Source organism: Clavelina lepadiformis, chromosome 5, assembly GCF_947623445.1.
Source record: "Clavelina lepadiformis chromosome 5, kaClaLepa1.1, whole genome shotgun sequence".
Lineage (NCBI taxonomy): Eukaryota > Metazoa > Chordata > Ascidiacea > Aplousobranchia > Clavelinidae > Clavelina > Clavelina lepadiformis.
The window spans coordinates 20,474,234-20,497,305 of NC_135244.1; the positions used below are offsets into that span (position 1 = coordinate 20,474,234).

The 23,072-nt window shown below is 35.7% G+C and overlaps 5 protein-coding genes across 6 annotated transcripts in view; 2 read left to right on the forward strand and 3 right to left on the reverse strand.

Annotated features, from left to right (window-relative positions):
- The window catches only part of LOC143460328 (zinc finger protein 277-like), a 31,912-nt gene extending 28,021 nt beyond the window's left edge, over nucleotides 1-3,891 (reverse strand). Inside the window, exons 1-11 of the mRNA XM_076957793.1 lie at nucleotides 3,665-3,891; nucleotides 3,296-3,373; nucleotides 3,012-3,068; nucleotides 2,731-2,830; nucleotides 2,218-2,422; nucleotides 1,839-2,013; nucleotides 1,476-1,559; nucleotides 1,124-1,196; nucleotides 942-987; nucleotides 716-848; nucleotides 331-392 (exon numbers count right to left, since the gene is read on the reverse strand). Of these exons, the coding sequence (XP_076813908.1) occupies nucleotides 331-392; nucleotides 716-848; nucleotides 942-987; nucleotides 1,124-1,196; nucleotides 1,476-1,559; nucleotides 1,839-2,013; nucleotides 2,218-2,422; nucleotides 2,731-2,830; nucleotides 3,012-3,068; nucleotides 3,296-3,373; nucleotides 3,665-3,883 (1,232 nt within the window). The 5' untranslated portion in view covers nucleotides 3,884-3,891. The remainder of the gene's footprint in view (nucleotides 1-330; nucleotides 393-715; nucleotides 849-941; nucleotides 988-1,123; nucleotides 1,197-1,475; nucleotides 1,560-1,838; nucleotides 2,014-2,217; nucleotides 2,423-2,730; nucleotides 2,831-3,011; nucleotides 3,069-3,295; nucleotides 3,374-3,664) is intronic.
- Nucleotides 3,892-6,808: 2,917 nt separating this feature from the next.
- Nucleotides 6,809-10,119, reverse strand: LOC143460793 (N-acylglucosamine 2-epimerase-like). 2 transcript variants are annotated; one of them, XM_076958424.1, is made up of 9 exons: nucleotides 9,977-10,119; nucleotides 9,612-9,755; nucleotides 9,239-9,390; nucleotides 8,444-8,619; nucleotides 7,978-8,205; nucleotides 7,726-7,807; nucleotides 7,521-7,626; nucleotides 7,153-7,354; nucleotides 6,809-7,043 (listed from the first exon to the last, which is right to left on the reverse strand). In XM_076958424.1, the coding sequence occupies exons 2-9, from the start codon at nucleotides 9,719-9,721 to the stop codon at nucleotides 6,888-6,890; spliced, it is 1,212 nt and encodes a 403-aa protein (XP_076814539.1). In that variant the 5' UTR covers nucleotides 9,722-9,755; nucleotides 9,977-10,119; the 3' UTR covers nucleotides 6,809-6,887. The 2 variants fall into 2 exon arrangements, with proteins under 2 accessions (XP_076814539.1, XP_076814540.1); XM_076958425.1 differs by having other exon boundaries at nucleotides 9,612-9,794; nucleotides 9,977-10,114.
- Nucleotides 10,120-10,210: 91 nt separating this feature from the next.
- LOC143460794 (U11/U12 small nuclear ribonucleoprotein 25 kDa protein-like) lies at nucleotides 10,211-11,966 on the reverse strand. Its single transcript, XM_076958426.1, has 2 exons — nucleotides 11,103-11,966; nucleotides 10,211-10,528 (listed from the first exon to the last, which is right to left on the reverse strand). Exons 1-2 carry the CDS (start codon nucleotides 11,262-11,264, stop codon nucleotides 10,214-10,216), a joined length of 477 nt encoding a protein of 158 aa, XP_076814541.1. The 5' UTR covers nucleotides 11,265-11,966; the 3' UTR covers nucleotides 10,211-10,213.
- Nucleotides 11,967-13,765: 1,799 nt separating this feature from the next.
- On the forward strand, nucleotides 13,766-17,490 carry LOC143460737 (major facilitator superfamily domain-containing protein 6-like). Its single transcript, XM_076958348.1, has 5 exons — nucleotides 13,766-14,011; nucleotides 14,837-15,900; nucleotides 16,138-16,318; nucleotides 16,510-16,656; nucleotides 16,930-17,490. Exons 1-5 carry the CDS (start codon nucleotides 13,924-13,926, stop codon nucleotides 17,004-17,006), a joined length of 1,557 nt encoding a protein of 518 aa, XP_076814463.1. The 5' UTR covers nucleotides 13,766-13,923; the 3' UTR covers nucleotides 17,007-17,490.
- Nucleotides 17,491-17,720: 230 nt separating this feature from the next.
- Nucleotides 17,721-23,043, forward strand: LOC143458880 (tubulin alpha-2 chain-like). Its single transcript, XM_076955775.1, has 7 exons — nucleotides 17,721-17,761; nucleotides 18,564-18,789; nucleotides 19,231-19,335; nucleotides 19,474-19,670; nucleotides 20,964-21,461; nucleotides 22,198-22,391; nucleotides 22,638-23,043. Exons 1-7 carry the CDS (start codon nucleotides 17,759-17,761, stop codon nucleotides 22,759-22,761), a joined length of 1,347 nt encoding a protein of 448 aa, XP_076811890.1. The 5' UTR covers nucleotides 17,721-17,758; the 3' UTR covers nucleotides 22,762-23,043.
- Nucleotides 23,044-23,072: the final 29 nt, after the last annotated feature.

Sequence of the window (23,072 nt, forward strand, 5' to 3'; positions counted from 1 at the left end):
GAGGTACATAAGGTAACATAAGGTACATAAGGTACATAAGGTAACAGGTACATAAGGTAACAAGAGGTACATAATAGGTTAAATTAAACGGACTAATACCACATGATATCGAACCAAAATTCCCTTTTCTTAACATCTATTACCAATAACCATTTATCATAGGGTAAGCTAATACTGGCTTTAATGAAACTTCTAAAATCTAGTCATTGGTAGGTCAGATGGTACGTCAAAAACTTGAAAGCATATATCCTAAAACTCTATATCACTGAGGATAACTAACAAATAAACCAGAAAGAAACTATAAAATACTGCGCACAGGTTTTCACTTACTCAGACGTTGGATCCAATTTCTCTGATTCTCCTTGTAAAGTTTCCCAGTTCTTGCCAAGTTCCTGGACAAAAAAAAAATTTAGATGTCATGAATTAGAGGATATCACTATTGCAGTGAAACACATATCGCATTCACATAACGTTAGATAATAAAACTATTTAGAAACAAATTGAAATTGTTTTTAAATGCAATCTCGATAAACAGCAAAGTATTTCATAGAAGTGCTATTGCAATTTGGACAAAAGTATAAAAACACAGCCACTAGAGGTTTCATAAACATTTTATAAAATTATAACTATTTTTTCTTTCTGTTTAAAATAATTAAGTTGATATTATCTTTCCAGTGTTAAAGCAACGTATTGATATGCATCACAGGCAACACACCAAATAATTGATGATGTAATATTTGTCGTAATCCTTGTTTTTCGGGTTGAGGCGTCGATGAGCTTTCTTCCTCATGTGCTCGCGGAGTGACGCGCGATCTTTGAAGACCTTCTCACAGTAAAGACACTGCAGCCTGTGAGGATGCAGATGTTGAATGAAAATCTTTTCCGTCCTAGGTTTTGACTGTTATATAGTTGTTTACAATATTAAGTTTTGAGCAACATACGCATCAAGCTTCACTTGTATTTCGTCCATAAATTCTCTCACATTCACTGCAAAAACAAGTTATTTGCAATTACACAAAATGCACACACTTATAAAAGGATGGGTAAAATGGCAAGAAAATTTCCATAAGAGTTATAATTCAAATTAATTTTTGTAGGGCAGAAAATTAGCAACTTACAATACCTATGTTATCTGGATGACCAATATTAAAATTATGATCTTCATTCATATGGTTGAACAAGATTATTCTGTTTCCCTGCAAAAATTGTTAAGTATATGTAACAGCCTAATACAGTAATATTTTAAGTAATTGAAGTACCTACCTACTCATACCTACAACTACACCAACTATTATTACCACTACTGTACTACTACTACCTATCTACCTGTCATTGAAGTATCAGATATTTAAACCAAGTTTTGAGGAAATATGCCATTCATGGCTTACTATAACTTAATGGGCCAATAATATAATTAATCAGACTATGTCAGTTTCATAAAAAAAATATCTACCAGATCTCAACGCGTTTCTCACCTGAAAGAACTTTGTGCAAAAAGGGCACATTCTGGAAAAGGTTTCGTCTTTCCTTTCAAATTCTTGTCGAAGCAACAATTTTTTCTGACAACAAATTACCAAATGAAGAAAACAAAATTAATAAAAAATGTAGCACTAAAAGTAACTTAGATTAAGAGGTTGGGAAAATCAACTTCTAAAAATATATACACAACAAATATGTATCTGTAAAAAAATTTAACATATAAGTCATAAAAATCAAACTCTAAAAAGCTTAATTAAACAAAAATAAACTTCTAATGCATCAAAACAATAATCAGTCAAAAGTGAAACAAACTGTTTCAATTAATAATTACATCAATCATAAATTTCCAAGCAACTTACAAGTTGTGTAAGCTGTAATTCTTCTCGCAATTTTTTATCTTCTGGAAGTACATCACAGAGAAGATAATAATCCTCACTTTTATCAATATCCTTTGCACCAGTATTCGTGCGGATTTTTGAGCAAAATTCATCCAACGATCCTTCGGCGAATCTCTTTCTCCAATACACAGCATAACTGAAAAGAATTTCGTTTCAAATTTATAAGTAAATATATATTTGGCTTTCTAAATCAATATCTGCCTACAGTAATTTGTAAACATTTTTGAGCAAATTAAGAGTAAAAATGGCTAATAATTACTATCGTATTAACTGATATTATTCTAATAAAAGGTTAGGGCATGTATAATCAAAAACGAAAGCAAACCAGACCAAAGCAGACCTTTGCAAGTCTGCAATTAGTTTAACATCAGCGATGACAAGCAAATGTTCAACAATGAGATGACACAAATATTCGTCCCGACCACTCTTTTGATACATGTCTGGCTCGACATAATCGCAGAGCATGCAAGGTGTAGCAAGATCAGACATCTTCGATGTGGAGGTTTTTAGAAAGAGGTTTTCGTCATTTTGCATTTTTTGCGAATCTAAAAAGACAGGAAGTTCGAGATGATGACGTAGATTTAACAGGGAAGACAGAGTGTTCAATACAACAAGCAACAAAAATAAATGCAATGGATATTGGGAAATATACATAAATGTATTTAAAACAATGAGCTTTAGAAACTAAAAAGTGATTCTAATGAAATTGCAAACGTTCAAAGTTTAAAAGCTAACCAATTCTTCACCAGTATCAACGAAAAAAAAATCCTTCTGCAATTAAGCAAAAATTCCTAATTTCATTTCATTTCAATTCATCATCACAGCATCATAAAACCACGAGAGTTAGTTTTACCTTTCTTATCAGCATCACACGATGGTGGTTGAAGCAGAAGTGGTTGTAGAAATGCACTTTGATTGCTTGCCTTGCTCTTCTGCAGTTCATCGTAGACAAACTGTCAAAAAGACCTCATATCAAGGAGGGTCGAATGCTGGATTACTTAGTTATATACTTGTTACTACTCTTTGCATAAGATACTTGTTTGAAACAAAGTTATTTCTCAACTAAACCCGGAGAATGTTGAAAATAATAGCAGCAACCAATATCAAATACGTTACACAATAAATAACACTAACCACTTCTGCTGAAGAAGATGGTTGGTCAGATGTTGAGTTGGCATTCAGCTCAGAAAGCTTAATATTAGGAAATACAAACTTTAAAATTTATAACTGTTACCAATTTTTACATGTGTCAGTGCTACCCTTGATGAGTGATGACAAAACAACTATTAAACATGCTTATTTCAGACAAGGTTATATCTAATATATTTTAAAAATTTTATATTTTGTATAAAATGGTCAAATACGAATGCAAAAGGCTGGAAAACCCTGAACATTATAAATGAATTCAACCTTCCCACCTCGGTATCAGTTTCTTTATGCAAGTTTTCACCCGAATTATCACTTTCCACACTTTTTACAGACTCTTCTTTCATAACCTAAATTTGTTATTTATTGTTTTACATTTACATTTTTACAAGCTACATTTAAATTTCATAAACTCACATGACAAAGCACCACATGAGATTTATCACATATCAATAATTTTATTCACCATTTGAGTAAGTATATTCATAATAAACTATACTTAAAAGTTATAACTTTAAAATTTGACATCTTCTAAAGGAATTTACATATTTCAGTTGATTTAACCTGCGACTAGCAGGAATAAGACGTAGCCTATTCAACCAACTACCAATGCAATGGAAATAAGCAGTGTGTGTACTTACCTCCACAAATTCATTTGCATTAACATCAAGACCTGTGATGCCAAAGTTGTTGATATCTTCAGCGAGTTTTGAATTATCAATGTCTGGATTGGACAAGTCTTCCGTTTGGGTGCTATTTTTAGTCAAAAGTGAGTGTTCATCACACAAATTACCAACAACATCACCCTGTGGTACGCCACTTAGGTGTGGGATTCTCACATTTGAGCTATTATTCTCCATTTTTTAACATCACTAAAAATCATAAAACAAATGGTTGGTTGTATAAAATATTTGGAATACAACATATCGAGTATGCCATACATTTCAAAAATTTTGTAAAACTGTTTTAGTATCATAATCTCTAAAATTAAACTGGGAAAAGTCACTGCACAGCTTAAACTCGACAACAATTCCTCATCGGTCAAGCCTCAGTTGAGTCTTATGACTTAAATATCATATTTCCCACATTTTTCCCCGCCCACTAAATAGGAGAAATTGTCATTCAAGTCTTGCAAAAGTGCATTACAGTGGTTGCAACATTAAAAATAATACACAGTGTGTTGCAAGCCCAGTGCTATAACCTCTCTGCGTCCATCTCCTTACAAGCCACGCAGTCATTCTTGAAAGTTAATGATAATTTTTTGGATCATTGTAATTCTTCAACTGAGCTTTGGATTGAATCAATAACACTGGCTACCACAAAAAATCGGTAAATTCCATTTAACAACAACTTCTAATTAGTCGATGAGGAATAGGCAACAAATTCAAATAACTAAGAAACTTGTAACAACACACTCAACTTTCACCTCACGCTTCTGATTAATTGATTGGGTTTGTTGTACGTTAAACATGTTTGCATAAATTTGTATAACTTCGAGTTTGTTTGCAGTGAAGATTAAGTAATTATATGCAGTCCTGTCCAAAAGTTTAAGACACTTGCTTAAATATTACAATTACTTTTTCATAATTGGTAACCTTTGTGACCCCTGATGTATTGTCATTATTTGTCACAATGTATTATTATCTTATATTCAGTTCACATTATGTGAGCAAGTGATTTAATACCTTTGGCAAGTAATATAGGGCGTATTTTCTTTCATGACACAATGGTAGACACACTACTATCTTTGTTATTGGTTGTTGTTTCATTATCTGGCTACTTATGCATGTTTGTCTATAGTCTGTTTATTTCTACAAGTCATAGAGCTGGGTATAAGTGTGCTTTTTTTTGGAGCAATCTAGAGAGTGCCTATTTTTTTAAAATTAGGAGCAAAACCAAAAGTGCGCTCTTTTTAAGAGTTATCTGCTCGTTTTCTTCTATGCACAAACAATGCTGCGAATGCACAAAATGGATATAAATGGTTTGTTTTGGACTGCTTTAAAACTAATTTTATGCAGTGTATAAATAAATGTCTGTAGACTTAGAAATTAATTTTACACAACACCAAGATAATCATGACCATGTGAGTGAAGAAAGTGAGAAACAGTTAATTAATGAGCGTCGGCATTTACAATTCAAGAAGGTTTTTTCACTCGTCTATTAACCATTTGGTGCAGGTTTGACCAAAAACAAAATTCTCCAACATTGGATTCCATAAAATTTCCTAACACTTACAACAAATAATGATAAGCACATATTAGGGTACAGTTAGATACATGTTTTACAATGCAAACTTATAACATATGAATGCAATTCGAAAACGAATTCTCAAAACGTGCCTGGGTAAAAACATTTTATAATTGTTAACTAGAGCAGGAGCATGAGCACCAAAACCAGTGTTCTTTTATTGCACAAAAGTATGAGCGACGCCTTTCTTTCATTGTTGGGTAAAAACGACACTCTTTAAAAGATCAATTGCCCGCCCCTGGCTGTCGGGGTGTGAGTAACCTATTTCATACCTGTGCATATTTGCTGTGAAATAGCCTAGTCACTTTACGTTATTAGTATAGTCTATTAGTTTTTCACTGAACTGCTGAAGTAGTCATAGAACACTATACCTACTCCACAATATAGACATAACTGCGTTCCGTAGTTAAGACAGAGTGGCAAGCACTGGAGCGCAGATTTTAGATTAGATACATTTGAATTTTAAATACAGAATGTGATAGATGAAGAAGATGATTATATCTCAAAACATATAAATGTCATACAAGTGAAAAAGTCAAAACCATGTTTCTCTTCACGGTTCATCCTGACGCGTTACGCCCATCAAAAGCTTAAGTTTGATTAGTGTCTTACTTACCACGCTCAGTATGGATTGTAAAGCTGCAACATAAATTAATGACCTGGTCCATAAGTAACCTAATTTGGCTGGATTAGAACTCTTTCCTACAGTTCTACTCCGAAAGTAACGTATAACAATATATGAACTGTCTACTAGGTCTACTTTCAGGTCTAGTATACTAGTGTACAACCACAGGATGCCTTGGTATACTAGGCTCTTTAGAAAAACGAATGCGAACCTAAAATTACAGCACACTTAGTCGCTTTTTCTCGTTTATTGATTGTTCGTGAATGTATTTCTTATTTTACCATTCTACAGCAAGCAACATAGCCATAATTAACCAATATTTTAGTCCCCAAAGCTAATGGCGGAAAATAAACCGTACAACAACGATGCCATACCTAAACTGAAGGTTGTTAACTTGTTCAGGCCTTAGAGCTACCCAGTGTAACGCGAGAGGCGTGTGTTTCCTTCTCGGCAAAGGAACGGTGACAATCATAAATTGCGGAAAATGTGGTGTCTGACACGTACATTTGAAAAATGTAAAAGTATTTTCTTTAAATTCAAGTCAGTTATTTTATTGATGAACGACTGACCATTCAAAAGTTACGTGTGTTTCAAAAATGTTCCGCGACGAACCTCAGATGTCTATTATTTTTGTATTCCAAACAATTTCGTTGAAGGTAAAATACCCATAACCGAAAGATTTCCCAGTGAACTACGAAATAAAATTTTAGGAAAAATTATGCCTGCAGTCGAAAACTATACTTGCCAAATATCAGACCTTATATTATCTATTTTGGTGAAATTATGATTCAATAATAGGTGAACTGTATGTGTTTTACGCACAACTTAACAACCGAATTCCTATGAACTTTGCTGCTTTACCTGCAGTTAATCTTACACAAATAACAATTTATCTTCACATATTTTACTATACTGATTCCTTCAAAGCATCACTTGTTCTTTAATAAGGCAAAAGTAACACTCATATTGTCAGCATGTTTTAAAAAATCACATTATTTGTTTAAAATTTCTGACAAAAGCTGTTTGCACATTAGCAAACTTCTTGGAATATGAAAACAACCCTTCCAAGCAGCACCTTTAAATCGACTGGAAATTCGTCCATCTTGGTGCAAGTAACCAAACCACTCGCCTTGCTCCTTGTCGACAAACTGAACAGATAAAAATCAATAAATGGATTAACACGAAATACATTTCCTTAACATTTCTGGACACAGCATAGAGGTTTGGAGTTAATTACGTCCGAGTATGTGTTGTCACCTTTTCAAATGAATACTGAGCCACTTTGTCAAACTGTTTGATAAAAATTTCCTTTTTTGTGTGAACATATGCCAGCAGGAACGCAATCATTGCCTCATTGTGCGGCCACCATAACTTCATATTCCATTCCAGTTGAGTCGGAGGAAATCCGTCTGCATCAGTAAAGTACAATATCCCACCATATTCATCATCCCAGCCTTGTCTGATATTTATAAAAAAATGATAATTACAAACGCTGAAATCTTTTACTGAACAACCAGGTGCACGTTTTAAAATCTGGTCATGTTTACTTGAAAGTTTGAATGCGAATTGTAACAAGCAAATTTTACGAGGTTGCATGTACATCAGTTATGAACTAACAGACTTACTCAAATGGTGCGCTGATAAAAGACTGAATTGCTTTCTCCGCTAATTTATTATCTCCAATTTTCATAGCATGCCACAGAAGAAACCACCCGCACTCAATAGTGTGTCCTAGATGTAAAGACATTTGTTGATAATAAGAACAGCTTGGGAACAAAAGTTGATCACATGGAAGATTGTGATCAAACAATAAACTAGAATAGTTGATACCTGGAATTTGTACTCTGCCTATTGAGCCAGAAATCTCCTTCCCATCTGGAGAAATATTTTCTAATACTTTTGCACCACCTCTCTGCATAAATTAACAGTATGCATTTGCTTGTTTAGCTTTGGTGGTTATATCTGTTGGATCGTTTTAATTAAATGATTGTTTTTAAAAAATTTGGTATTTATTCCAGCAAAAGTATGGCAGGCTAAATAGGTTGTAGACGAACACTTCACAAATACATGAATAAAAATTACTTTGACATGATTTAACATTTGACCAATTGCCCAATCTTTCAAAGTAGTTGCTTTAGAATGAGACCACTCAATCGCACAAGTTTCTATTTGATGACACAAGCAAAGTGCCATCATGGGTACAGCAAGGGACGACATAGGAACAGAACCGGGAAGTGATTCACGACCAAGGGCGCTGTCGTCAACCAAACACCAGTGGTAAATTTGCATCATCATCGTGACCGCAGCATCCTGCGCAGAAAGATTCTAGAGTTGCTTGAAACTGTTTCAGAGCATAAATTCTATAAAATTTCTATCTATGTATATTGACTTATTGATTGAGTATGTCATAACATTACTAACATGAATAATAATTAATGAAGACATTGCCACAGAAAATAAACACTGTTCTTAAAAGTTTAATCAAATATGAAATTAAACACTGTGCTAACTGGTTTGTAGTCATAGGTTACCATAGGTTACCTCATACCTGGTAAATCTCTTCTTTTGTCGACCTCCATGCTTCTGACATTGCCATTACAAAAAAGCATTCCGAGAACAAAGTTCTTTGTATTTTGATTGCTTTACCACCCTTTGTCACGGAAAATGCACATCTTTTACAACCATCCCGCGAAATTAAACAATTATTCAACAAGAATTGTGCGCCTGAACAAAATAACTACTTTTAAGGTAATTCAGAATGTGGAACACTTGCAGCCCAGTAAGAGCAAACATTTTCTAGCTACATACAAGGTACAGTAGCCTTCGGATATAGTCTATAAGTCGGGATTGGCTATATTTAACCACTACATATGAAGTCAATTATTTACAAAATGGACTTGGACAATTTGTGCAGATTTACTTGGCCCCTTTATATTGCATCACACTACAGAATTAACTTCAAGATGTACACCAGTCAAAGAAAAATGAGTTTTTTAGCCGTAGGATTTTTGCTTATTTAAATTATTTTATATTTGAAGATTTTTATACTTATAGATTATGCATACACTATTAAAAGATATTTTACTAGGGGAATCAGGTATGAATCAGGTATCTTCATTAAAGTATTAAAACTCTCTGTATAAAACAACAGCAGTTTCATTGCATTTTAACTAAATGATCGATTCTACAAAACTGGCAAGAAACGCAAACAATTTAACATGCTTAGGTTTCACACGGCCCAATAAGAATAAAAATGATTGCGGACACTTTGCCAAGCTCATATACCTTATAAAACGCACACTGTAATAAAAACGCTTCTAAATGCGAAGTCTACTGCACTTGCCTTTCAGGGCCGGTTGCAATATTTGATCATTGGCATATTTGGGTACTTCGTTGTATAACTTGCAATACATCCACACTTGGCGCGCCTGAAGCCAGACATATTTCGTTTCGTCATAAATTTTGCCATCTTTATCTAAACAAGTGAAGAAGCCTCTGAAAGATAAAAGTAATAATATGCTAATTAACAAAGTTAGTAAGAATACGCTAATTAACAAAATTACGCAAAAAAATTTAGAAAAATACTACAAACTATTCCATGGTATTCCTTCGATTATAGAAACTTTAAGATAATCTAACTGCCATGGTATGTTTAATCATTTCAAGTTTATATTTGGCACAAAAAAGATTAAACAATAATGCGGTGCTGTTCTTACCCATGCTCTGTGTCGTGAGAGTACTTTTGCCAGAAATCAAGCACTTTGTCAAGTTCTTCTTCGATAACGGAGCACCAACGCTGGAGCGTTCTAACGTTTTCTGGGTCCATTGCCACTCAATGCAGCGGCTGTTAGTAAGTGGTACTTCAGAGATGCATAAAAACATTTTTGCTTGTTTTACAGCTGAAGTAAATATTTACTCATCAAACAATTTGTAAACTTTGCAAAGATTATTTTATTATAACTTAAGAATTATATAGCCATGTAGCTTTACGTGTTGCTAGAGACAAAAAATGCAAAATGTAATAACAATAACAGATCTGACATATTAGATATGACTAACAAGAATATGACAGGAGGCTTACCACAATAGATATGACGCTGCAATCCAGAAAAAAATAAGTTTCTGAGTGTTCATCTACAGAACTCAATTGCAATTTTGTTTTACAGTTTTAACTTGGATGTCAGGGTCACAGTGTATCCAAATCCATGTAATACTTAAATATCAAATGTCCAGCAAACCCTCAAGCATGAAAAAATGCTTTAAGTGAAAGCCAATTAAGTCAGTATATAGTGTTTCCTGCTCGGTTTGATGTCATAACTTATTTCTCTCGCAGTCGTTTTAAAAATATTACTTCATCCCGATTACGAATTCCATAATCTTTCAGCAGCTTTTCAGAATCCTTCATTTTTTCGCCTTGAAAAACAAGCCAATATGATTTCCAGACGTGCCTCCAGCTAATGTATGTAGCGCCACCTTCTCTTTCCTGTTTGAGCTGAACATGACGTCTTATTGCTTTCTTGAAATCAGACACTGTAGCGTTCTGGTCAACAATCACGGAATAGACATTGCCGTCAGCTCTTCTAACTTTGATGGTCATTGCTTGACCATGTTCCAGCGCAATCAGTGACTTCACCTGCCAATTTTTAATTTGAATAATTTTAACAAGATTTCACGATAAAATCTGTAACAATTAAACAGTGTAGTATTTGAACTTAAGATATGTAACAAAATACAAACATATAAAAATGCCTTTTGTTAAACCATAAATGTTTACGCGCACCGCAAACAATGTACCCTCTAACTTTTCATGAGTCTGAGCAAACACACTAACTACCTAAGCGGTCTCTTGGAACACTGTGAGCAACATCAAACGTGCGCACTGTGGTCATTATTATGCGTTTACTTTATTTTCAGTTCAGGTTGGATTTTTTTCTTGTGCGCAGCACAGATTTTCTGTGCGCGGAGACTGTGTCAGCAGTGCGCATTTGCGCACGCGCGTAGTTGAGAGGGAACAGTGACCGCAAATATGCCAATAAATTTACAACCAAATTTTGTGTCATGCCAACATAACACCTAGAGGCAGTTAGGTATAGAACATGTGGTAAAACGCTAATGCTGCACCAGTAGATTATCCCACACACAAACTTTCTGTCCCAGAAAAATCCAGCGCATCACACAAACTTTCCAGTAGGGCCCCATATGCTTACCTCATTTAAGGTCACATTCTGTGGAAGATCTGAGAGGAAAGGATCTCCCAGTATCTCGTCTAAAGCATTGTGGTAAGTGTCCATCACATTGTTAAAAGATGGCTTAGCTGTAGTTGCATCAACATCACACTTTCCAGCAACAGTTTCTGAAGTTTCTTCCATATTAACTACGAATTGGCAGTGTTTATATATAATACAGAAGCATAAACATTAATACTGCAAGACTGTTTTAAAGTTAATTTCTTTTCGCAGGCAAAAAAATTTTAACATATGTAACTTATCTTTTACGACTATCAAGAATTCTACACATTCACATTTTAGAACATGATCAAAAAGGGATCTAGTGCAAACGTGCAGAGCCAAGTGACGCCACAATGTCAATTTGGATAGCAGGGGTCTAGTATACAAATGCTAATACATTACATGTTCATGCACTTCTCCACTAAACACAGGGTGTACCTGAGCCTTTAAATCAGATTGAGCGGATGTTATGTGAAAACCGAACAGAACCAAAACCCAATAAATTTAATTTGTGTGAACCTGAACCATTGAAGACCGAGAGAAAAAAACGAAGCCGAACCTTTCTCAATTCTAACCACTTTTTCAGTGTATATAATAATTTCATCCAAGAGTTATAGAAATCATGTTTTCTTTGCCTCTTTTAATACGTACAAAACCTAATAATAAGGGAAGTGATCGTTTAAGGACTTCGAACCCAGGTCATGAACACTTGAGAAGACGCCACTTTTCTAAGGTCACGTTCCATAGGAGCCAATCCACTTCTTATACCACCTACAACTTACAGGCCACATCATCTACAGGCCAACATTGCAACCCACGATGCAAAGACAGGCGTCAACAGAGAAATCTGGGTCGAGATGATAGAAGTCATGGGTTCTGTAGATTGAAGCCTGGGTCGAGATTGGAAAGGTCACGGCTCGTATAAAATGAAGCCTGGGTCGAGATTACAGAGGCTTCATTTTGTACAAGCCGTGACCTTTCCAATCTCGACCCAGGCTTCAATCTACAGAACCCATGACCTCTGTAATCTCGACCCAGGCTTCATTTTATACGAGCCATGACCTTTCCAATCTCGACCCAGGCTTCAATCTACAAAACCCATGACTTCTATCATATCGAGTCAGGGTTTGCTTTATACTAGACATGACTTCACATATTTCGACCTTGACTTTTGAATTTGAAGCCTGGCTTGCAAGTCATAAATGGATCACTTCTTCGCCTCAAACCTAAACTAAGAAATACCTACTCATGATGAAATTCCTTGAGGTAACACGGTAACGAATTTCTGCTTGGGCAGTCTAGGCCTATACTTGAAGAAATCTACAAAAAATACAGATAATTAGCTAGATAATGTAATTCGAACCCGGAGCGAACCTAATATTAGCAAGCTTTCTGAACATAAACCCGTAGCGGAATGAATGTGCTGTGCACCCGACGCAAACCTGAGCCGGAGTAAAACCGTTTTCAACTGCGGTTCGACTCCCTCGTCTCCCTGCTAGACGTCTAGCTCAGTGGTTCTTAAACTGGGGGGCGTGTAGGATTCATAAGGGGGGCGCGAGAGATGACAAATGTGCATTATCTCCTACATTCTTCATTAAAGATGTGCATTATCTTCTACAAAGCCTCGAATTAAACGTTTGGTTTCCCAAAAACAACTACATCCATCACATTAATGAAAGTTAATTGAAAATAAATTGTTGTTTTGTTTAATGCTTTTTTTATTTTGCAATGAGGTGGGGCGCGGATTTTTTAGGTACCGTCAAGGGGGGGCGTGTGCCAAAAAGTTTAAGAACCCCTGGTCTAGCTAAACTCTAAAAAAGGTACAACTGCGGTCTTGCTCGTTACAAAAGCAATAGCTGGCTAAGATGGACTGGGTAGGCTAGGACGGCAGGGTAGACGAAGTCGCTGTTATGGTTGACATTAAAAGCCTGATCAATACCAGCTAATTATATTAATAAAGATGTCTTAATATATAAGCCAAAGAAGACTTTAACAATTACCAATCACAGTCAGTTTATCATTTAATGCAGCGTGGTCCAACTACTTTTGACTTACGGGCCACTTTACAAAAACGTGACAACTTGCGCGCCACTTTGTTCATTCACATCTATAATGCCCAATATTATGACGTAACACACAAATGGATCATGCGATGCAATGATGCTGTAGCAATTATTGGATTATACCAAATTTCTGACTGTTGCGCAATAGCCAGTATTAGGGTTCCAATTTAAAAGATACATAACATGAAAACTGTGGAATATTTAAAGGAAACAAAAACGTCTGGAACAATAGGTACATATCAGTCTTTAAGAAGCCCTGTTGTACTGACGAGACCTGATAGGTTGAAACAGTATAGGCCCTGCTGTCTACAACTTTGAATTAAATTTTTGACACTTTATATCCAAATGCTATACTTGTTCTAATTGAAATAAATTAAATCAATACTGTGAAAGCTCGTGGGCCGCGGGCCTGTAGTTGGACCACGCTGATTTAATGTATTCTAGCATTTCATTATTCCAAAACCTTCCGTTTATTCTTCCAACTCTTCTGCAAGCTCTGTCACGTGGTTAAAAATACATTTCTATGGATTGCGGCTTCTTGATATAGGTAACTTTCCCTTTTTGAATCTTGTTGTTTTCGTTCATTCTTTGTTTGCCGACCGGTGGCTGTAGGCCTAGGGGTAAATATTAACTGCATATGGAACTATAACGTGTTTAGTGATGTTTTAATTTGGCATCTAATTTTACGTTGGACTTTAAACATACATTTACATTTGCCTATAGCAAAGCTTTTATATATGATATCAGAAAAAAGACAGCAAAAGAAAATGAAAGTTGAACGCGATTTACTGCCAGTGAAAGCAATTAACTTTTTCTATCAAGCAGGTGGGTATAGGCTTATATATTTGCAAATTCAAAGATTTTTTATTCGTAACAAACAAACGCAAACTTTACTTTATCTGTATGTATAAGTTAGGTTAGTCAATTAATTTTCCGAATATTTTTTGGTCAGTTTGTGGTTTTTATATTGATTTTACATGTTAAAATGAGCAGTAAAAGTTTAAGTTTGTTTGCATTTCCTTGGGCAGCTTGGTAGAGCAGCAGCTAAAGCACCGGGCTTGCACTTGCAACACAAACCTGGTTCTATACTCAAGAGCATTAGCATTGTTTATTGTAATGCCCATGGACCTAGGAAAGCATTATTGGCAATTATCCCCTTTTAGTGGTCGTAGTAAATAGTTCCAATTTTTGGCATGACAAATAAAAAGTATCCTTGGGACAATGCAAAAAAAACAAGCTGTGACTTGAGTTCCAACCATTTTTCAAAGACTTTGTCAGTCGAAAGCTAACTATTCTGATACCATAGCACAACATTCAAGCATTGCGGAGGGGATATATTTGTATATATGTCAGTTAGTAGGCTACATGGTAATATGTTTTATTGTGTGTATACTGTATATATATGTAGGCCATAGTGGAAAACTTGGCACACGACTCATCGATGTGCATGCCGAAATTTTACACGCTCACATCTATTTATGATAAACAAACAAGGCAAAGTCGGTTGTTTGAACGCCAAGTTAAAATAAATAAACAAAGAATTAATGCTTTGATGCACAATTCCTCACTGAAAATTGCCATGCTTTCCAGTAGGATGTACAGGTGCACATATCTTACAGGTATTAATTTAAAACTTTACTCACATTCCAGGTTTGGCTTGCATTATCTCCTACAAGACCATATTTCAAAAGCAGCTGGGTATTTCCCCACAGCAGAATGGATTGGTGGCAGCCCTGGAAAAAATTGCACATTTAATCGCTCCACCACTTTTTGGTGCAGTAGCCGACAAATTTTCAGCTCACAAAACTTTAATGATTGTTTGTTGCCTCACTTCAGTTATGGCCGCTGTCCCCATGTACTTTATTCCTCCAGTTACGTTGAATGAAAAAGCCTATCCCTGTTGGTACAATGGGACCTTAATGTGTAACAACAGTATGGATAACACAGCTTGTCATATGAGCAGCGGAAAGTGTGATGACGAGACATTGCTCTGTGAAACTGAAAACCCTTCATACTGTTTGATACAAAACAATGAGACAAGTGTGGTAGCAAGGATAAATTCTTCAAGCCAAGATTCCCTTTTATCAGCGACATGTTTTGAAAAGATTACTGATGAAGTTTATGGCGTCACCTTTTCACTCATTGTGCTTCTTTCAATTCTTTTCACCGCTTCAATTGCACCGCTCGGTTCTATCATAGATGCCACGGCTGTAAACATGCTTGGCGAGGAAAGAGTGAATGATTTTGGAAAGCAGAGACTCTGGGGAGCCGTGGGATTCGGTCTCGTAGCTTTGTTGACTGGATTTCTTATTGACATGTTGACTGGCGTATCCTGCAAATATGGTGAAAAAAATTACTTGTTTGCTTTTGTTGGCGTGGCAATTTTTATGGCAATATCTGTCATCGTCTGCTTGAAGCTTAACGTGCCAAAATATAAGCTCCAATCTTTGCTATCTGGCATCAACATTTTAGTTCGGAACTTTCGCATCGCCATTTTTTTGCTAGTTATTTTTGTTACCGGTTTTGTGATGGGAGCAAGATATGCTTACCTGTTCTGGTATATTGAACAATTGCCAGGTTCTTCCCAAACTTTGCTTGGCTTCTCTATTTTAGCAGCATGTTTGGGGGAAATTCCCATCTTTTTTATATCAGGATGGGTTGCTGAAAAAATTGGATACAATGCCATGCTCACACTAGGCCTGCTCATTCTCTCAGTAAGTAATAATTTATTTTCTTTCTACTTATAATTATCTGTGAAGTTTTTGTATAAGTTTAGAAGTCGCACCAAAATGTACGAGAATGTTTAAATGGAAAAAGTTGATAATAATTTGCAGTTTTTTATTTGCTTGTGATGTTGCTTTTACTAAATCTTTTAACAAAAATTTTTATATTTATTTATACAAAATAATATTCTGTGATTAACTGAATTATATATGTATATACATGTTTAGTTTCAGTGTTTTCTTTACACTTTGCTGTCAGTAGCATGGCCTGTACTGCTCATTGAATTACTGCAAGGTATTGCCTTTGGATTTCCTATGGCAGCGATGATATCATATGCATCAGTGCTTGCTCCCAAAGGAATGACAGCTACCTTGGTTGGTCTCACACAGGGAATATATTGGGGATTAGGTTAGATGCACAATTTAATCTTTCATTGCATATTGCTGAACTAGATGATCTTGGATTTATATTTATGTAAAATTTATCTTTGGAAATTTATTTATCTAAATATTGTTATTCATTTAGATTATAATAACATATTAATAGTAATTTATAAACTGTGTGTTTATAGATTGTATTTATGTGACATTTTAATGTAGGAAACATGGCTGGCTCTTTAGTAGCTGGCGTGCTTTATGAACAATATGGACCGAAAGCCATGTTCAGCTTCAACGCTGGGATTGGGACTGTCTCAGCTTTCTTGTATTTTGCGGTGGTTCTTATACTTGATCATTTAAAGAAAAAAGGTGGGTTAGGTTGTGAAAAAGCTGAGCAATTCTGCAATGTTTAGTCCTATAAATTCTTTATGTAACATTTTTGCTCCAGTTTTATTAATGTTAATGCTAATACCACCATCATCCGATTATCTGAAAATTTTGTAAATTTTGAAAAGGAAAGAAATGCGCACTATCCAATTTAACCTTTTTTTAATTTAATTTAATTTTTAATTTTATCCAATTTTATTTTTTCTGTTAATTTAATTTATATTTTTATCCAATTTATTTTATCTATTTTTTCAGAAAACTTGAATGAAGAAGAGAGGTGCAAAGCCGATGATCCACTCAACATTGCACGGCTGACAACTGAAGAAATGTAAAACTATTTTGGTCGTTTTTCTTTGTAAAAATCACAGCCATGACTGAATTATTGCTAATAACTTAACATTGATACTTTTTGTATGTTTAGTTATTGCTGCATTGTACTTGTTCCCGTTTTTGTATGGGTTCGATAAGTATTATTTCATTTATAATATTTCTTTGAATTGTGCAAAGAATGTAATTTCGTTCAGGAAGCCGCCACATTGTGTTTCGTTGTTTATAATTATGTAAAACAAACTAAATGGTGTTATTTTTATAACTCATACTCTTAGCCAATTTACCATTTTATTTTCAGCTAGTTTTCCCATTTGCTTTGTATAGAAAATTCGAAGTACGTTTGCAGTCACTTTTCAACGATGATGCAATTACCTTTTTTTAATTTGCTAATTGCTGTCATGTTAAACTGTGACCTTGTTTTATGCAACAAATGATCTCTGATGTGATTGCTGACGTAAATATTGTGATAAAGGTTTTGAAATTTAATGTCGTCGTTGCCGTATTTTCAGTGACATGCTGTAAAAACTACTCCAAGTAATTAAGAAATATGTTTCATAAAATAGGCAGTAATAAGGTAAGTGATGTCAGGCTATGAACGAAAGACGTAAATTTGTTTCGCAAAGCATCTTGTGCGGCTGACGTAATATCACCGGAATGACGTATTACGGTTCGTCATTTCCTTAAGAATTGCCTGAATTCTTCTTTCAAAACGGCAACATTTTATTTGCAAACAGGTTGCTAATTTTCAGCTAAAATGGTAAGTTCTTTAAGGCTTTGTCTCTGCTTAAAAAATTCAGGCTTTAGGACGATTTAATAAAACAGCTCGTTTTTGTGGGTCGGTAGATTATCAAAAATGTTCCTTTACGTGTCCGTTCGTCAGTAAATGGTTTACAAATTTCTTACGTTTTCACTATAAGCATCTATTTTTCGGATAAGTTCCCTTAGCCTTATAAGCAATGTGGCATATGTTGTTGAAATATTCTTTTTCGAACTGAGAAAAGTCATTTGTTTGATTTAAACTCGGCTGTAGTTCTTTGTCAGTGGATGATGAAATCCAAATGCACTTGATGCAGATTTAAGTGGAAACAAAATATTTATACACCCGAAATGTTGTTTCAGAAAGATTTTTGGTTGATTTTAAAAGTTTATTTAAAATTTTCTGAGGTGATTACGAGTTGCAATAAACTGGACAGTTATGTATAGCCACGTAATACAACACGCACATATTTTAAAACTAAAATTCTAAAAACGCCAAAAACTATCTAAATTATTACAACTCACTATTTAAAAACGGCATACGGGTCTGAGAGAAAACAAAAATTTTTACACCCAGAGTAGGCCTATTGCTTCAAAAGAATTTTTGGTTTACTTCAAAAGTTTATTACAAATGTTCTAATCTAAGGTGATCTAGTGTACAAATGGCAAAGGGTCGTGTGATCGTGCGCTTCTGCACTGGGTCCGCTGTATCTGGTTATGACGTGTTTCGTACACACATATTTTTAACTTGAAAACCTCGGAAATTGCGTTTGCAAGCACTTGGTTGTATTTTGTCGTTACAGAGTCAACCTCAGAGAGAAGTCATTTCACTTCACGTTGGCCAGGCTGGAGTCCAGATCGGCAGTTCCTGTTGGGAATTATACTGCGCGGAACATGATATTTCTCCGGATGGAAAACCTATTAAGGAAAGTTCAGACCGGGACTCTTTGGCGACATTTTTTAACCAAACAAGCTCGGGAAAGTGCGTTCCAAGAAGCCTCATGATCGACTTAGAACCAAGTGTGATCGGTAAGAGCTTAAATTGTTTCATTTTAAAAACGCTATTTCACCTTTTTCTTTTCTTTATTAACAATGTTATAATATAGGGCTAGAGGCTATGATGTTAATATAGTCTATTATACTACAGGCTTTTATCATAACTTATAACTTATATCTGTTTATCCGTCTATTTAGAAAGCGTTAATAATAATCTAATTAAATTTAGTCTCATCGAAGAAGTAAAAACTGAAATAAAATTAAAGATTTGAAATAGTACTGTAGCTTCAATTGTACAATTTTCTCTATGACGTAGTGACAGCATACTGTCTATGATACTGTTTAGCCTAACTTGTATGCGATGAAACTGCACAGCCTACCTGTAGCTGTCTATGTTACGTAACGTCTAGAAGTGGTTCAGCACCAAACCAAAGTATATTGTGTAAATCTGTGTATTGCTTGTTATTGCTACAGACGAAATACGTGCCGGAACATACAAAAATCTTTTTCATCCAAATTCACTCATTGCTGGCAAAGAAGATGCGGCCAATAATTATGCCAGAGGCTACTACACCGCAGGTATGGTATCATAATGTTTACCTTCATACATTACGACGGTTGCGTCACTGGGTGGGTCACACTATTGCATACTCGGCGCGTTAACTCTCGGCTACCGGGTCGTTATATGGCTCTAATTCCTGAATTGAACTATTACAGGAAGAGTTATGCAAGAAAAGGCACTGGACGCGGTCAACAGATTTGTCGAATCTTGCTCAAGCTTACAGGGGTTCCTCATATTCCGTTCGTTTGGTGGCGGTACTGGGTCTGGCTTTGCGGCTAATCTCATTGAGAAGCTAACTGAACAATACCCGAAAAAAACTAAATTTGAATTTCCCATATACCCAGCACCGATGGTATGAGATATCTATGTGCACACAAATAAGAAATTTCCAAATGATTCTTTGCTCTGATAACCCTTGCTTTTGATAGTTAATTTTTGGACGAGCGAGGAATCTATGAAAAACAATGGTCTAGTCCAGCGTGGTCCAATTGCAGGCCCGCGGGCCAAAGTTGGCCCGCGAACACCGATTTTTTGGCCCGCGAACTGATAGTCAGCTTTGATAGTCGCTATTGTCGAGGAAAAACCTCGACCGCAGATGTCACATTGATCAGCATTTAATAGCTAAATTTTGAACTATTCTAATTTCAGTTCTAATATCAATGTCACATTGTTCTTCAGTTCTAATTTCACATTTCTTCAGTTCTAATTTAAAAACATTGGCCCGCAAGATAAAAAAATTTTTTGATTTTGGCCCGCGATGAAAAGAAGTTGGACCACGCTGGTCTAGTCGACTGCCAATTGATTTATTTTTGCGCAATTGCAGGAAAACTAAAACATTCATTTTTATAACTTCTTCCATTTCCTTTGTAATATTCTTAACATTTTTGTCTATCAAACTCAATGGCGTCGATACCACTATCATGTTTTCGCGCTTGCTTTCTTGGAAAATTTGGTAAAATTCTTTCTTTTTTTATAAACCGAATTACAATCAAAAAAATGTAGCATGAGCATGTAAGCATGTAGCATGTAGTATGTAGTATGTAGCATGTAGCATGTAGCATGTAGTATATAGCATAACTGAAGCATTGAATTTTATTTTCTTCTTAACTTTGGGCCCAGAATAAAAACTTTAGATTTTAGACTCTAAAATCTGGGCAAAGTCTACAATTTAGAGCACATTCTTTTAATAAGTTTCTTGCTTTTGCAAGGCATGAACTTATTTTCAGCAATCCATCTTACTAAGCATGGTCGGAATTAAATAACCCTTTTTTCTAAAGAAAACAACAATATTGGAACTTACTGCTACCTTAACAATTTTATCAATGTCGCATCTAAAACCAACCCAACAATCAATCATGTATGCTACGGATGAAAACAGTTTATTAAGATGGTCCAAATCATGGGTTTCTTATAACTTTCAGGAAAAGTTTCTCATAAAAGTTCTTTCTCTTTACAAAAAATGAATGCAGCCTACTTATACGTATATACGTTTTTAAAAGAGAAGCAAATTCGGTTTAGAATTTTGCAGTTTGATGTTTTTAATTTTGCTGTTTTTGCTGTTAGGTATTAGTTCCCGATTTCGAATGAATTAAATTTGATTTATCACCCAGTAAGCCACTAATTCCCGATTTCTTTATATGCGCAGATGTCAACAGCAGTAGTGGAACCATACAATGCTGTGCTCACAACTCATGCAAGCACGGGCCACTTAGACTGTTCATTTCTACTCGACAATGAAACTCTTTATGACATATGCTACAAAAAGTTGGACATGGAAAGGCCTTCCTACCCAAGCCTAAATCGTCTGGTTGCTCAAGTCGTTGCATCCGTGACGTCATCCTTGCGGTTTCGCGGCTCACTGAATGTTGATATGAACGAATTCCAAACCAATCTTGTCCCGTATCCAAGAATTAAATACCCAATGTGTTCATTGGCACCCATCGTGGCGAAAGAGAAAGCATTTCATGGGATGATGTCCGTTGATGACATCACAAAAGCCTGTTTTGAGCCTGAAAGCAGCATGATAAAATGCGACCCTCGTGCTGGCAAGTACATGGCGTGTTGCCTGCTCTATCGTGGTGACGTCACGCATAAAGAAGCATCCAAGGCGATAGGAAACATAAAGCAGAAGTCTTGTGTTCAGGTAACGGCATACTGTGTGCCCACACTGTTCAGAACAAAGTTTGTTATTTCTTTACATTCACTCTAATCAGCTGTTCTCGATTCGGTTTGAAATTGAAATCCTCAAAATGGAAGAAAGATTTATCTCCATCGCATCATCTGCCCCAGCAACATAGGAATAAAGATGTCTTGTGTAAGCAGGTATCTGGGGTATGAGATGAAATAATAATCGTTGCAGAATCCCGTCCAAGTTATAAAAACACTAAACGGCTTATAATAAAATCACTTGAGGAGGAGCCACAAAGAGCACAGTCAGAAAAACAACATGACAACAAGTTGCCTAACGTTTTATCGGAAACTGTGCTAACTATGGACTATACCTACATTGCTTGGGACAATCACTGCACAAGAAAAAGCAAATTTAAAATAAAAAAATATTCCAAAGTTGACAATAATTTGCAAGTTTTCGGAAAATTTTGAGATTTTTTAAAATTTTGCCAAAAAAGTTTAGTCAGATTCTTATTAAGGAGTTTAGATTAATTCAACGTTGGCGTTACTAAGATGCCCGCCTTGTTCAGTACTCCCAATTGAGAACCGTTGGTTCTGAAGTGGATACCGCGGGAGAAAAGCAATTTTTACCCTCAATTTTGTGTTAATCTAGCAAAATATTTTTATAAGTTCATATAGATAGGCCTATCAACCATTAAATTAAAAAGGCTAATTAATCACCCATATCTTAACCTCACATTGTTTTTCAGTTTGTGGACTGGTCGCCTAGTGGCTTTAAAGTGGGGTTGAATGACGTCCCACCGCGCCCCTTGCCTGGGGACGGCATGGCCCAGTCATCACGCTTGCTTTGTACATTGAGCAACAACACAGTTGTGTCTGAAGCCTGGAAAAGTATTACCAAAAAATTTGATCTCATGTACAGGAAACGCGCCTTCGTTCACTGGTATGAGTCTGATACCTTAGCAAAGTAAAACATTGAAATCCGGTGTGGTTTTAACTAGGCGTATATGAGTGTCAAACCAAGGCTGGTGCGCTTCTTCAAAGTGGATAGTTATCTAATTTTGTTGTGATAAATATTCGTGGTTTCATTGTCGATTATAATCGTCGTCATATAATCGTCATAATATTAATCGTGTTCGTGGGCGAGAGGATGTTAAATAATGATCAGAACTTTGATATTTATTGCCAGGTACGTAGGGGAGGGGATGGAAGAAGGGGAGTTTTTGGAAGCCAGGGAAGACCTGGCAGTTCTGGAGGAAGATTACCAAGAAGCAGGAGATGACACAAATGATGAAGAAGACGATGAATACTAAGGATGTGAAAAGTTGGATTTGCTCGGTGCAGGAGACATTTCTATTTTTGCATTTGACTTGTACCTGATCTTTCACGTGTTTACCGACTGACCACGGCTTTGGCTTTTTTAGATTTGTTTTTAACACGAGTATGATATAAAGCAGTTAATATATCTGTAAGCGGCGTTTGGCCACCCAGAGTAGATTAAACCCAAGGTACTGTTGTTAGATGTTTACATTAAAACAAAATAAAAATTATTCGGCTCTCAGTGACGTCAATTGATTCATTTCAATCGCCAATTCTTTATCCCTCACTACGTCACGACAAAATA